The sequence below is a fragment of the Opisthocomus hoazin genome, chromosome 1 (genome assembly GCF_030867145.1).
Source record: "Opisthocomus hoazin isolate bOpiHoa1 chromosome 1, bOpiHoa1.hap1, whole genome shotgun sequence".
NCBI classification, from domain to species: Eukaryota; Metazoa; Chordata; class Aves; order Opisthocomiformes; family Opisthocomidae; genus Opisthocomus; species Opisthocomus hoazin.
The window spans coordinates 22,217,710-22,233,570 of NC_134414.1; the positions used below are offsets into that span (position 1 = coordinate 22,217,710).

Genomic DNA, 15,861 nt, shown 5'->3' on the forward strand with positions numbered 1-15,861 from the left:
TTATGTGGAAAGGTCTTTTTCATGATGAGGACTTCAACGCAGATGTCAGACAAGTTTTATATCATGACTCTGTTCCTTTGCTGCAGGGACTTGTACTGAAATAACTAGACTAGGTTTATGAAATAGATTGGAACAGCAGACTCTGGGGAGCTGGCCCTTTGGAAAAGACCCTGAGTGGTTGATGAAACTTTGATGTACGGGGCAGAGGCAGAGCTTAACTTCCCTCTTCTCTTACTAATGGACATACATCAGTAAGTCTTGTTTTGGTTTTTTTGCAGGAAGAGCAGGAATTCAGGAATAAGAGACTTGATTATATGACCCAGGACTTCACGGAGGTGAAAAATAGTTTGAGCAACATTCCACAAGAGACACTGGACTTTTTGAGGGAGCTTCTTGAATGCACAAGGAAAGGTTTTGTCTCCTGGATCAAAACCATAATAAAGGGTGAGTTGTACTGAGATGTAATAGAGTCATCAGATCAGAGAGACAATAGAAAGGGATCAGTTAGTCCCTACTTGTCACAATAGACAGAAGCATTGTATGAATCAACTATGTGAACTCCTCAACTACGAGTCAGCTATGAAACTCCTCAAGTATGTGTTTCATTTTCGGATTTTTTTGTGGTTTGCTTTTTTTCTCCAGACAAAACAGAAATCCCTGTATTTGTGGAGCTGGCATCCATTTCCGCAGGTGAAAATGACATAGATATTGACAGAGTGCGGTTCTTCCGTGATGCCATAGCTGTTTCAGCACCCATTATATTTGACCTGAGACCCACATCTGGATTTGAGCAGTTCTGTGCAGCCCTGTCATTCATCAGAGAAGCCATTGCAAAAGACAATAATCTGCCCAAGAAGTTGGTGAGTCTACAAATACCATGTTCCAAAATTACTTGGACTTTTACCAAAAGACTGAATTGCCAAAGTCTGGTGTCATGACCTTGGGGAGTCAAGACATCCAAGTGAGCATAGCAGATGACACAAAACCTATGAGAAATACATGCTGCTTGGGACTGAAATCCAGTTAGGACACCTTAAAAGACCTCACTTCTCTATGTGAGGGCAAGTGGAGAAGACCCATCAGGTGTCACATACAGAAGAAGTGAAGTGAACCCAATCCTCTCCGTTTTAGGAAAGTCTAGTCTAGCACTATCTGGCATGATCCTCACCACAGAAATTATAACATTCTCCTCAGGGTTCCATTTAACTGCTACCCTTCCTCCAAAATGCCAAAGACTGCCAAACAACAGCAACTTCACAAAATACTTATTCACTGGCTTTGGCTTTCTGAAAGCTTGTAAGATAGATGCAGATTTGGGTGCAACAGCTGAGCTATGTCTCTTCAGGCACAACAGGCATAAAAAACCTCACTGTTACCAAAATCCTCCTTACAGAGCTTCCAACTGGTTATCAGGTTTCATTCTGTTGTGTTGGGTTTTTTCTTTAACAGAAAGATTCTTGTGATAACAGAGAGTGGTTACAGATGGTTCATGACTCTCATGGCTCCATAGAGCTTTCCTCAATCTCTCAAGCCAGAGACATCAACAGCAGAGGGATTTTTATCATCTCAGCACCTCAAAAGTTCAAGGTAATGGTTTTCCACACCTTGAAGAGTGCTTTCCGGGAGGGTTGTTTCTGCCCAAAGAAATTAACATTCTTGAAATCCATTTTCAAGGAGCATGTCAGATAGCCTATAGATCTCTTTTCAGTTTTGAAAGAAGCACAACCTCATGCCACATTTTCCATTAAGTCTTGGTTGTTCTTAAGGCAAAACAGGCATTTTTTTGTCCACAGTGAGGAGAGGAAGCAATATTTTATTAAAGAAAGGAACTCACTTGATCTCTGAGAAAGTAAAAAAAACGAAAGGGAAAGATTTAGGATGAGAAATACCATTCCATTGTTCAAGGAGATTGGTGCTTTCAGAATGCCCTGAAGGAGTGAGCCCTGCACAACAGAAGAGAGAAGGAATGATCCGCATCTTAAGACATGGGAAAATATGATGTGTGGCTGTGATATGCAGGGATGTACTAACTACTGTTCTTGAAGGCTCATTGCACAAGGATGGGGAATTGCATAGAGAAGAGGCAGGGCGGGGCTGATTCTCTTACTTGCTTTCCAGACTGCCCTTGAGGACTGTGTTTCAGTGCTACTGCTGAAGGACAGCACAGAGGAAGCATCTCAGACAGATCAGAAGGCTAAAGGATACAGTATGGCTCAGCTCACAGAGCTCCGGAACAAGCTTATGTTGATCACCACAAAAGCTGAGCAAGGCAGAGAGGAGGCGAACCGCTTCCTGGAGGTAAATCACAGTGCAACACCAATATGTGCTTGGAAAGCAGTGTCCATAAGGATTTGGTTTTTTTGCTAGATTTCTTTCATGGAGACTCATCCTTGACCTGCAGCTCTGAATCTTCAGGAACAGAGGTAGCAGACTACCAGATCTCATGTGTCAGGCAAATTATAGATACAGCCATTCCCTCGCAAGGTGATGGTGGAGCGTGTAGAAGTCCAGCTCTCTGAGGTCTTGGCTTCACCTGCATATTAATGATGTGGATATCTCCACCTAAGCAAGTCATCTAAGCTCCTGCTGTGGTGAATGAAGAGAAACAGGAAACTCCAGGGGTGTGATGGAGGTCACCCCAATGTGGGCACCCACGACTAACCATATGCTTCACATACCAAAAATGCATTTTCTTTATTTCGTATACAAGCTGTTTATACAGAAGGTGTTTGAAGTGAGGTGTTCTCTTACATAACTGAGGAACCACCTCAACAGCTTGCTGTCTGATCAATTGTAGGCAGTGCAGTGCTTCAGTCAGAGATGAAGAAACCCCACAAGGGCCAAATATCTCAAAGGTTGTGGTTTTGAGGGTGGGATACCGCTCATCATAATATTTCAGGGTGGGATTTGCTTGCTACCTGAGACAATGGATCTGTCCTTCATTTACGGACCCCCTTCCTGCAGTAGACATGTACTAGTCACTATGGAAGAGGTATTTTTGAAGAGTAGTAGAAGTCTTTCAGAAAAATGTCCACTTCTAGAGCATGTCCTTGGCCAAGGAATGTATCCTGAGTAGCAGCTGTACATAAAAATTGAGCCAAATACTTTTTTGTTGTTGTTATTTAACAGGTTTTAATAGATCTTTGGAAGAAAATGTGAGAGGTATTCAGTAGTCGTTGAAAATACACAATAATTCATTTCCCTATTTTGTCTTTGGCATGTTACAGATCCTGGAAAAAGTTCAAATGGTTGGAAAGTTGTACCTGCAACTTCTCAGTGTTGGCAATATCCTCTTCACAGACTGGAGGGCTGACATCTACTGCAATCCCCAACACAGAGTAAAAGTTTACACAGAATTTGGAATTGCTGGCATCCTTGTTCAGAGCACCAGACCTGTCCTGGAGGAGCTGGATGGCCTTTGCAAAGCAATGGAGTACTGCCTCGTAGAGTGGAAGAAATATCTGGAAACTCAAAGGGACACGTACTATCATCTCAACCTATTCACTGCACACCAGCTCTTATATTTGTGTAGCCAACTGGCCAAAGCCCACAATAATGTAATAGAGCCACAGATTCTTAATATGCTTTCTGTTCTAAAGCATGACATTAAACCAGAAGATATTAGAAAAGCCCTGCAGCAAGCCCTCATGATTCCACTCGACTCTGTCGATACATCACCAGCAGACAAGGAGTCTGTTACCTGGCATGACTATGTCATTCGTTTTCCCCAGCTCATCAAAAGTCTGGCTGAATCTGGCTATGATACTTCAGTGGCAAAGGCAGCCCTGCAGAGCTGCCTGCCAAAGTCTGACATTACAGAGCAGAAGCTCATGAATTTTGCCTTTGAACGAGGTGATGACAAGGAAGAGGTTGAAAATCTGAGCAAATTATATGATGAACAGCGAGAAGCCTTTTTGCAGAAGTCAAGGAGGTTTAAAAACATGAACAGAGATGTTGACCAAGCAACTTTTAGCACCCTTGCAGAAGATGAACTGACTACCACCTTTGAGAGTTTGCCATCCATCTGTGACAAGGTAAATCTGCTCTGGGACGCGTACTGTAAGAAATTCACTGGCCTTGTATCAGACAAATACATCAGCCTGGATGTCTTCGGTGAAACCCTGAAGCAGTTAGCAGCTCTTGAAACCACATGTATCAAGAGAAGTTTACCAATAGGCCTTGAAGCCACAAAACCTTCTCTCATCATGTGTAAAGAAGATGAAATGTTACTCTGCATGCTCTCCGTTTACGGACACACCAAGACAGCACCTTTCCCAACATATGATGAGGTGCTGGTGTGTACACCCAACACAGAGGAGGAAGAAGTGGAGCTGCTTGTCAGGAGAGCTCTTTCATCTGATTCTCAAAACCAGAAAATCTACTGCTTGCTGGGTGCTGAGAAATTAGTGTACAAAGTTTCCAAGCATCTGGAGTTCTACTTCTTCCGCATGTTGCAGTCTTCTAGAGTTCCTGACTACAGGTTCATTATCTTTTGCAATGCCAAAGCTCACAGTTCTTATGTTATCACAGCCTTCGACACCTACAAAGTCACTATCCCATGCTACTCTAAGACAGAAATCCAGGCATACTTGAGCACACATCTCAAAGTGCCCTGTGGGACAGCCCCTGTTGCTCAGGCCTTCGAAGAGCCCTATCAGCAGAATGTGAAGTTCATCTTTTCAACTCAAGCAGGAATGGGTAGGTGTTAGTAGTCCTACTATAAGTCATGTCTCAAACCAGGAGGCCCTGAGAGGAACATGGCGCACAACAGAGAGCCCTCCACTCTCCTCACCTGTGTTTAGTTTTGGGTAGTGAATTTTAAGATGGATTTTAGGCCACCTGGAAAAAGTCCAAAGGGGAATAAAAATGTAGTCTAGAAAACACGAGCTTTGAGGGAGCTTCCAAACTAAGAAGAAACAAATAATTGTGTGAGACTCTGGGAAAGAGCAAGAAAAAAGACTCTCTCCATGGTATAAGCTAGATCACAGGGATGGGAGTCAGTAGCCTACATAAGCCTAGATATCCTCTGAAAGACCATAGGCTAGCCCAGCTAGGCTCCACCTGCCATTCCAGAATGGAACAAGTGTTCTGTAGGCCCTTTGCAAGCCTCAGCAAGATGTTGCATGCATCCTACCATTTCTGAAGTGTTTCAAGACATGTCTCTCTAGACAGTAAGGTTCTCTGACATTTTGTAGGGCGGGTCTGAGGCAAGTTGGTCAGGATTCAGGCCTTCTTGCTATGTTGGTATTGGTAACCTCAATGGGGCTGGAGTTGGGGCATGAGCTTTGTCTTGTGATGGGCCATACTGCTAAAATTGTGAGCTTGGAGGATGTCCCTCATGTGACTGAGAGCCGGTCCCAGGTATTGTTCTAAAAAGGCTATTGAGACATGGCCGCTCAGTTTGGCAGGAGTTCAGATGTCTGGAGAAAGACTATCCTACGCATATGAAAGGGCTGACTGATTCTGAGGGTGAATCTTGGCCATCTCTTCTGTTCCTTAGGGAAGTCTCTCTTCGTGGATAATACCCTCCAAAGGATCCGTGCCCAGCTGGGTGATTTACCAGTGGTTCACAAAACCATTAGGCTGATGGAGTCAGAGATTGATTTCCAGTTTCTTTTGGAGGAGCTACTCTCTGTCGAGGAATTCCCGACTGAAACTCGGCCCACTGTCTTCCATATTGATGTGACGCCAGCGGTGAGAGTCTTTATCTTGGTGGTTTAATGTGGAGTGTCCAAGACCTCACAGGCTTTTTAGAGGAGGGTACTTGCACAGCTTCTTGTCCTGACGTATTCTCATCTACAGTGGTAGCAGCAGGTACTTCAAAGTAAAAGTTAACAACAAGAGCTCTGGGTACAGTCTGGAAGCTCAGGTGCCTGCCTTTGCCTTGTTCCATGCCCACACATGGGGAAGCTGTATGAAATGGATCCCATTTCATAAAAGCAATTTTTCCTCCTACAGTGGTATCAATCAGAGTGTAGGGCACTGGAGGATGGCTGAATTCAAATCAAATGATCAGACATAGAAGCCCCCATACGCAGGGAAAATGAGCAGTGGATTTTCCATCTCACATGCAGTCTGCTACCTCTCTGGAAGGGGCTTTATTTAAACAAAAGGTAGTGGGCTTAGGGCAGAGGGTGAATCCAGATGACCTAGTTCTACCTTGGAAGGCTGCAGAGCACCAAGCACCCAATCATATTGACAATTACAGCTGTCACAGCATGTGCTAGAATAGCAATCCTGCACAAGGATGGGAGCAAAACTGTAGCCTGGCTCCAGGTACTACTACCTGCCATGGGTAGCAGAGAAAGTGTGTTTTGACAGACATTTCTTTCACCAATTTTCAAATGTTTCTTCCCTGTCAGGTGTCAACAGGTCTTTACCAGCTGCTGATTGAGCTATTCATCCTCAGACACATCCTGAGTCCCAGTGGCTTGGTCTGGAAGTGCAAATCCTCTCACCTTTACTTGACTGAGTACCTGGCAAACGGGAAAGATGTTAGCCGTACAGGCAAACAAGAGGTACTGTTTTGGGGATGGTGTGCTCTAGGTCAGAGGAATAGTAAAGGAGGATCATAACATAACCAGGTCTGCACTTGCAGTAAATCTGCTGGAATACGAAGTTTCTTTTAAAGCTATGCATAATTTAAAGTCTGTCTCTCCAGTGGAGTGATGGCTCATCTACCTAGCAACAAGAAGTCCCAGCATGTGTCTACTCTGGAAACGAAATGTAAAGCACTATGCAAGGCTTGGGGGCTTTTTTCAGTCCATTCCTCGTGTAACATAGACATCCCACATATTAAAAAAATAACACAAGTCTCCCATATGAGAAATAAGGGAGAACACTCTAAAAGAGGAAATTAGGGATGTTATGGAAAGTTAGAACATCCTGAGTGTCCTGGGGAGGGTGAACAGGGAGCAAACGTCCACCATCGCTTCCAACACAAGAACTAGGTGAATCAAATAATGTTAACAAGATCAGCTTAGAACAAATTAAAAGGGGTTGATTCTTCATGGTATAGGTCATAAACCCGTGAGGGTCCTTCCCAAAGGCAGGTTGACACAGGTGCAAGGTGAGTCTGGCTAAATATTTGGAAGGGAAAGGCATTGTGTCTTTCTAACTAGAGAAAGCAGATGCAGACAGGGAGTACCCTGTGCTGAAACCTGTCTGTTTGGTAGATCATTTGGGTGGAAACAATCATGCTTGTTCTATTCTAGCTTTTCACTGGACATCCACTCAGAACCAGGACCTTACAGGTTATGGATATGTCAGTACATATCCATCTAGCAGCATGTGTGCAGCCTTGGACAAATTTGATCTACATACGATTTTCCCAACTTTCTGACCTATTTGTGTGCAGAAAAAAATAAGCTCTTGTACTGTAGGCAAATGCAGAAGTTTGGGCAACTGTCCTCATTGTAATCTGTGCAATCCTTATTTACTTTCTTTTAGATGTCCAGTGAAACAGAAGAAAAGTTTCTGGATCTTTTTCCTGCTGTGAAATGTGTATCACCGATGTGTGTACTGGACTTGCTGGAACACCCCAGCTCTGGTCGTCTTTCTGAAATGAAAGAGGAGCAGTTTGACCGAGACAAGTTAAAGAGTGAAGCTTTCCAGAGGTCTTACCAATACCTCAGCAGATATGAGAGGAAGGAAGACCTGGACAATTTCCTTTTTGTCCCTGAGAAGACTGAAGGGACAGAGAAAGAGTGCTTGAAGCTCTTACTGGAGTTCTGTGGAAGATACAACCCTTCCTGGACTGAGCTTAGCAACTTCACTCATTTCCTAAACTTCCAGCTAAGCAAGTGTGAGGAATCGGTTTTCTGTAGCCCAGCAGCTGGAAAGGATTTCCAGGGGTTTAAAACATTTGTGGTAAAATTCATGATAACCATGTCCAAGGACTTTGCTGTGCCTTCTCTTGACATCTCTGATGAAAGCGTGCGAAGTGCAGAAAATGATGCTGAGGAAAACAGCATTATGAGACAGTACCAGCTAAGACGAAAATGGGAACAAGAGTCTCACCCCTATATAGTCTTCCATCCAGAAAATGACTCTATGGAGTTCTTGGGTTTCCACATCAACAGTAATTTGGATGCTATTGATGCCTATTCTCAAGCTGTCTTGGAAAGGAATGTTATCAAAGAAAAACTATACCGCACTTTGAAAGACCAGAATGTTCCTTTCAATAAGAAGTTTGAAGACTTGCCCAGAACAATGCAGCTGGAGGTCCTCTGCAGAGTATTTGGTGTGAGCTGCATCCAAGATCCAGATGAATCATATCAGCTGACACTAGACAACACCATGAAGATGCTTGCCATTCACCTGCGGTTCCAGTGTGGGATCCCTGTAATCATCATGGGCGAAACAGGTTGTGGGAAGACAAAGCTTGTGCAGTTCATGTGCAGTCTACAAAGAGCAGGCAGGGACATTCAGAACATGGTGGTGGTACGTGTCCATGGTGGCACTACCTCCAAGACCATCCACAAGAAAGTTAGGCACGCAGTTGAGCTGGCACGCATCAATGAAGAAAAGCACAAAGTGGACACCATACTCTTTTTTGATGAAGCAAACACATCAGAAGCTATCTTTGCAATCAAAGAGGTGCTGTGTGATCACAGTGTAAATGGAGAGAAGATTCTCACTAAGAGTTTAAAAGTAGTAACTGCTTGCAACCCTTACAAAAGTCACACCAAAGAAACTGTAGAGAAACTTGAAAAAGCTGGCTTGGGGTACCTAGTCCGAAGTGAAGACACACTGGAGAAATTGGGCTACACTCCTTTGCGGCAGCTGGTGTATCGGGTCAAGCCCCTTCCACCTAGCTTATTGCCTCTTGTCTGGGATTTTGGAGAGCTGAATGAAAAGACACAGAACCTGTACATCAGAGAGATTGTAAAGTCTGCCATGAAGAACAAGATTGCCATGGGAAATTTGGACATCTTTACCAGTGTCATTTCAGCCTCTCAGAAGTTTCTCAGAAAGAAGAAAGATGAATGCAGAGTTGCCAGTCTTCGGGATATAGAGCGCTGCATGAGCATTGCGCTCTGGTTTTATAAATTAAGAGACCTGCTATTTCCTCAGATTGATAATAAGAAACACAAAAAGAAACAGGATCCAATGTTAAATGATGCACAAAGGGCCTTGATCCTTTCAGTGGGAGCTTGCTATTATGTATCTCTGGAGAGCCGCAAAGATTACCTAGAGGAGATCGCAAAATGCTTTTCTGTCCCTGCATCCCTGCTGCACCAAGAGATTGAGCTTTGTCAAGAGGTATTTCTTGATAACCTCTCTGTTAATGAGGCAATAGCCCGCAATGATGCTCTGAGGGAAAACATCTTCATGATAGTTGTATGCATGGACCTACGAGTTCCACTCTTTCTGGTTGGGAAGCCGGGAAGCTCAAAATCCTTGTCTAAAACCATTGCTGTGAATGCCATGGAGGGCAGGAGGTCCAAAAGCCAGTTGTTCAAAAGATGCAAGGAGATTCAGCTGGTGTCTTTTCAGTGCAGTCCCCATTCAAAGCCAGAAGGGATCATCTCTGTTTTCCGACAATGTGCACAGTTCCAGAAGGGGAAGAATCTGGATGAGTTTGCTTCTGTGGTCCTCCTGGATGAGATTGGTCTTGCAGAAGACTCACCAGAGATGCCACTGAAGACACTGCACCCTCTTCTTGAAGATGGATGTATTGATGATGAAAACCCAGAATCTTACCAAAAAGTTGGCTTTGTAGGCATTTCAAACTGGGCCCTAGACCCTGCCAAAATGAACAGAGGGCTTCTTGTATTTCGGACTGACCCTAGCAAAGCAGAGCTAGTGAAAACTGCAAAGGGCATCTGTGCTTCACAGCCTCACCTTGAAAGCATTGAGTATTTGTTCCCTTTGCTGGCAGAACTCTACTGCAAGGTGCTAAAAACACAAAAAAATGAGTTCTTTGGGCTCCGTGATTTCTACAGCTTGATCAAAATGATACTGTCCTATACCCAGGACAAGAAATACATCTCTCAAGAGGAGATCATTATAAAGGCCACTCAGAGAAACTTTGGAGGCTGCAGTGACATCAATCCTGTCGAGCTCTTCCGAAATTGCATCAGTGAGGTATATCTTCCCCGTCACCAGGAAACCAGCCACACACTCCGTTTGCTAAAGGAAAATATGGGCAAACAGCAGGCAGGACTCATGTCTCGATACCTCCTGCTGCTGACAACCAACCATGCAGCTTTCCACATCATCCAGATGGCATAGCTTATAGATGCTGAGAACTGTGAAATCATATTTGGCTCTGGCTTTCCACAGGATCAAGATTATTCCCAGGTATGCCGGTCTGTCAGCAGGGTGAAGATCTGCATGGAGACAGGCAGGCCTGTTGTTCTTTTAAATATACACAACCTTTACGAGAGCCTTTATGATGCACTTAACCAGTGCTTTGTTAGCCTGGGGGGAAATTACTATGTGGACCTGGGTCTTGGCACTCACAAAGTGAAGAGCCGTGTGAAGGACGAGTTCAGACTCATTGTGATAGAGGAGGAGAACATAGTCTACACCCAGTTCCCCCCTCCACTGCTGAACCGGCTGGAGAAACACTGCTTGGACATGAACACCGTTCTGAACTGGCAGCAGCAACAGCTGAAGCAGGACCTGCAGACCTGGGCCAGTCTGTTTGTCTCTGTTGACAGCAGCAGGTTCTCCAACATTTCGTCCACCAAGCTCAGTCCCAAGGAACAGGATGTATTCATTGGTTTCAGCAATGACACATCTGCAGCTGTTGCTTTGGAGAGCACTCGGAGCAAGTCCTGGGGAGACCTTGAGCCCTATGAAGAGTCAGTGCTCTCTGTTGCCAAAGGGAAACTTGTTCAGTGTGCAACCCCTGACTCCATCCTGCGCCTTAAATACTCCCTTTTGGAAGGTGCTGAGCAGATCCAAGACTTGTACTTCCACAAGCAGAAGCACAACAGCCTTGTCAGTGTTTTGGAAGAGACAGTCAACCGGCGGCCAAGGAAGGAGAAGACCACTGGGCTCTGTCTGCAGGTCCATGTACTTCACTGTAAAGTAATGAGAATGGTTTTTATTTTCCAGATGAGGGAGATTGCCACACAACCTCCATTAAGCTACTGGATAAGTTCCACTGTTTAACAGTGATGGGCTTCTACCTGTCCTTTTTGGTTCCTGCCCTATCAGTTGTATCACACACATGCCTGACTTCTGCCTTGTGGTCCTCTTTAGCCAGGATGCACTCTGCTTCTCCTCTTGACCTGGGTATGGTAGATCTGCTAACAGACAGGCTGTGGGTGCCAGCTTCTAACTCTGAAGACTCTGGAGGTTCATGGGTAAGATACCCAGGGCATCATTCATTGTCTGCAGACAAGTGACAAGCACCGATGCTATGGGGATCCCACCAAGCTTCCAGCAGGACTTTAGGTGGTTCTGGTAATTTTGCAGGTCCTGAATCGTGCCCACTGCCCATCTGACATCTATTTTCAGGAGCCATGCCAAGCAAAGCACCCTGATCAGTTGACCATCACAGAAGCTCAGGAACCTGTGTTGCATAAAGACACCTAAAAGAGTAGCAGTTGAATGCCCAAACAGGATCTACAGTACTGAGAGCCCACAGCTTTGGGAGAGAGTCAGCCCAGTAAAGTCACATGTGGTGACCATTGTGCTAGGCCCATAACGTTGCATGGAAAGGCTCTTCCAGTCCTCAAGGTTCAAAGTGCTCATGTACATCTCCCAGCAGGATTCCTTTGGCGTCACTGCCTCACAGCATGTGAGTCATTCCTAAAAATGCAGCTCAAGTCTAAGTCTCTTCTAGCACGAGGAATCAGGGGTTTTCTGGTTGTTAACAATGGTCCCACTCTTTTTCCCTGTAATCAGGGCACATTTCTGAGTCTTGCCATTAGGAAGCACTTGAAAAAGTCCATAAGGGAATCACTGGAATTTTCCCACCCATTAGGGATGGTAAAACAACAACTACACAATATTTTCCTGGAATTTATTTCCATTTCACTGCAGGTTTCTACACATGCAAGACTTCTAAATGAGAGAGACTTAGAAGAGATAAAGAAGACACTTAACCTTCAAAATAAAATCCACTGCCTCTTCCTAAGCCAGTTTGATACCGAATACACTTTCCGCCAGGAACTCAGGTGAGGAAAGATTTACTTCTCACCTTTGTTTGTTAATTTTATAAACTGGGAGTTTGGGGAAAGGGGGAGAGGGGGAACAGGGATAGTGGAGAACAGAAGTGGTTTTATGAACAGAACAATAACAGACTTTTTCACTGTCTGCAGGAATTATTTTGCACAATCATCAGAAGAGAAATTGCTCCTCATCCAGTTTCACTTTGATGAGCCACAGAGCAGCAAAAGGCTTCTAGCTTGTGCCAAGTAAACATCCTTCTTTCTTCCTTCTTTCTATCTGTATTTCTTTAGTCAGGTGCAAAGGTAAGGGAAGATGCAGTGGTCGAATAGCCGTGGGATATAGTGATGGCTTTAGTGACCTGTTCAGTGGAGTCTTTGCAGAGGTTCTCATGTACCTTTACGTGTATATCTGCGTGTGCACGCTTATGCCTATGTTCTGTAGCTTTAATTTCCGAGGCTGTGCTTGTGAAGATATTAAGGTAAAACATCCCTAACATCTCTGCTTTAATTAGTCTAAAAGAGCATCTTCTTTTTTCTGGGACCGTGTTTTATACTTCCTTCCCACATTAAAACCATCTTCCCCAACATGGCTGACAGCACAAACTACTCCACACAGGGCCTAACACCGGATGACTTTTTTCCCTTTAGTCATCAAGCCAAAGGACTTCAACTAACAGCTGGTGCCATTTGAGACATCCTAGGGATCCAAGACACCTCTCAGGGGTGAATGACAGGACACAGGGCCTACAGGAGACTTAAGCCCTTCTGGGGGCCATTGAGGGCTTAAGTCATTGACAGTAGCATTATATGAGATTGGTCTTAAGCCCTTGAACTACATTAGTGACACGTCTTCTGTCAGTATGATCCCTCTTACCCTCTTCTCACTCTCCTACATTTCCTTTTCATATACTTTCTTTACCATCTCAATTAATGTGCATGTTGTCTGCTGAAATTATTTGTTCTGGGTGGATTTGTGCTTTTCTAGAGAGGGACTTGAACTTTTCTGGTGCTTCTTCTAGGAAAGCTATGCTGGGTTTTGGCCAGTTTCCCCACATGTCCTGGATTGATCTGTGTTGTGGCTTTTGTTGTCTAATTTGTCTGTACATTTGTGGCAGATATTGCTAATGCTATTCCTATGATTGCCAGAAAGAACATATGATTGGGCAGAGACCCATATATATAACAAAACAAATTCAGATTAAAATAAAGATTGAGTATTCAGCAGGGAGGGAAATTTGTCATGAAAGAGCTTACTGAGGTATGTGACTGAGTCATTGCGTGGAGAGTATGTGGGGAAGATATGTGGGTGTGAGTCTTGAAGTAGCCAACACCATCGTGGTTCTTGACCTTGCTAGAGCGTGCCTGGGCTGAGCTGAGCTCCTCTTTTCCCTTTCCACCACTGTAGCGCAGCCACACCTTGAGCTGTTGGTCTTTCCGAAAGCTCTGCCTGAGCCCTGGAAATACAGGGGGTAGCTTTGGGACTCTCTGTCCAAATAGCTGAGAAAATTGACTTTTTAGCCTCTTTGTCCCACTTCCAGGTACTGTATCATAGATGAGAGAAGAAAATCAACAGGCACAAGCCCATCACATGTTGTGCTGGCCACTCAAGTCCCACGAGTTCTGGGAGGCTGCAGCTACCTGGCATTTGACAGTGGTAAGGTTGAAATTGCTATTTTGCATCAGGGAGAGTGTGGGAGGGAAAGGAGAGGTTGTGTAAGGGCAAGAAGAAGGATCCAGGGAACCACAGACCAGATAGCCTCACTTTGATCCCTGGAAAGATGATGCAGCAAATAATCCCGGAAACCTTTTCCAAACACATGAAAATCAGTAAGTCGACATGGATTTCTGAATGTGAAATTGAGTTTAACCAACCTGGTAACCTTCTATGATGAGATGACTGGCTTGGAGGATGAGAAGAGAATGGCTTTATCTTGACTTTCATAAGGCTTTTGACACTGTCTTAATAACATCCTCACTGACAAACTATTAAAGATGGACTAGATAAATGGACAGTGAGTTGGACTAACAAGTAGCTGAACTGCTGCACTTAGGAGGTTTTTCTCAACAGAACAAAGTCCAGCTGGACACCAGTCACTAGTGGTGTTACCTCAAGGATTGATACTGGGGCCAGTGCCGTTTAACATCTTCATTGATGACCTGGATGATGGGACAGAGTGTACCTTCAGTAAGTCTGCTGATGATACAAAACTGTGAGGAGTGCCTGATATACCAGAGGGTCATGCTGCCATCCTAAGGAACCTGGACAGGCTGGACAAATGGACTGATGGAAACCTCATGAAGTTCAACAGAGGGAAATGCAAAGTCCTGCATCTATAGAGAAATAACACCAGGCACCAGTACAGGCTGGGTGCTGACCAGCTGGAAAGTGGCTTCGCAGAGAAGGACCTGGTGATCCTGGTGGAATCAAGTTTAAGATAAGCTAGCAACATGTCTTTGTGGCAAAGAAGGCTAACATAGACTTCATCAGGCAGAGTGCTTCTAGCAGGTTGAGGAAGGTGATCCTTCCCCTCTACTCAGCACTGGTGAGGCTACACCTGGATTACTGTGTCCATTTCTGTCCTTCCCAGTATAAAAGAGACACAGACTTGCTGGAGCAAGCCCAGTGAAGGGCCACAAAGATGGTTAGGGGACTGGTGCATCTTTTATATGAGGAGAGGCTGAGGCAGTTGAGACAGTTCAGTCTGGAGAAGAGAAGGTTCGTGGGATCTTATCACTGTGTATATGTACATGATGGTGGGCCTAAAGAAGATGGAGCCAGACGCTCCAGTGGTGTCACATGGCAGGACAAGAGGCAATGGGCACAGACTGAAATACAAGAAATTCCATTCAAACATAAGAAAAAACTTCTTTATGTTGAAGGTGGTCAAACAACTTTTGGGTTATAGGATCATTTTCTTCCCTAGTTATTGGATGAGAATGACAGTTAGGGCATTTTTGCCCATTTGTACTAGCAAGAAGGAGAGGGGAGAGCAGAATGAAATAAGTGAAGTGTGTACTCCCTCCGATCAGAAAGGAACAGGAGGTGGTAAATTTTCCATCTCTCAATATCTTTGTTATCCAGGCGGCTGGCTGGTAGGTTAGGGGAGCCAAAGTTTACTGATTTTTCTGGATGGGTGTGGTGTGCACAAAGGAGAGCAGGTCAACTGCTCACAGCAGTTATGTAAGGTACTACTGTTCCTGTCATGCTTACTGCCTCCCCAGGTGAATGGATGTCAATCCACCTGGATGATCTGATGCCTCCAGACAACTTTACAGCCAATCTAGGCCAGCTCGCCAAAATGACTATTGCTGACATTTTCATGACCGCTTTCCAGGGACGTCTCCCGACAGGTAACCAGCCACTACCTGCACAGCTCTGTCCTTTCCTCTGTCTCCCATTTACTCCACCTACAGCTTCAAGTAGAGCTAGATGAAGTGGTCTGTGGAGGCACTGGCTTTGGGTCTCAGCAGGACTTCCTGCATTTGCTGTTTCTGCAGTCCTCACAGCACTGCATTTTTTTCCTCCTGGTCTACAAGTTGTGACTGCAGGGTAGCAGGGTACCTAAGCTAGTTCTTCAGTTACAGTTGCAAATTGGATGTACTGATGTGGCATTCAGCATACAGTAAACACACTTATTCACTCTGATTCCCAGCAAGTCTTTCTGCCCTCCATGACCAAATAAAACCACTAAATATTCCTGATCTGGTGAGTTCAAAGCCAACGCAATACATC

At 44.6% G+C, this 15,861-nt stretch overlaps 1 protein-coding gene across 1 annotated transcript in view; it reads left to right on the forward strand.

Annotated features, from left to right (window-relative positions):
• LOC104333073 (E3 ubiquitin-protein ligase rnf213-alpha-like) overlaps nt 1-15,861 on the forward strand; it is a 76,291-nt gene that overhangs the window by 18,439 nt on the left and 41,991 nt on the right. Inside the window, 12 exon segments of the mRNA XM_075418513.1 lie at nt 279-444; nt 643-860; nt 1,450-1,587; nt 2,119-2,298; nt 3,228-4,698; nt 5,501-5,694; nt 6,363-6,518; nt 7,450-11,040; nt 12,001-12,134; nt 12,279-12,374; nt 13,667-13,782; nt 15,351-15,479. Of these exon segments, the coding sequence (XP_075274628.1) occupies nt 279-444; nt 643-860; nt 1,450-1,587; nt 2,119-2,298; nt 3,228-4,698; nt 5,501-5,694; nt 6,363-6,518; nt 7,450-11,040; nt 12,001-12,134; nt 12,279-12,374; nt 13,667-13,782; nt 15,351-15,479 (6,589 nt within the window).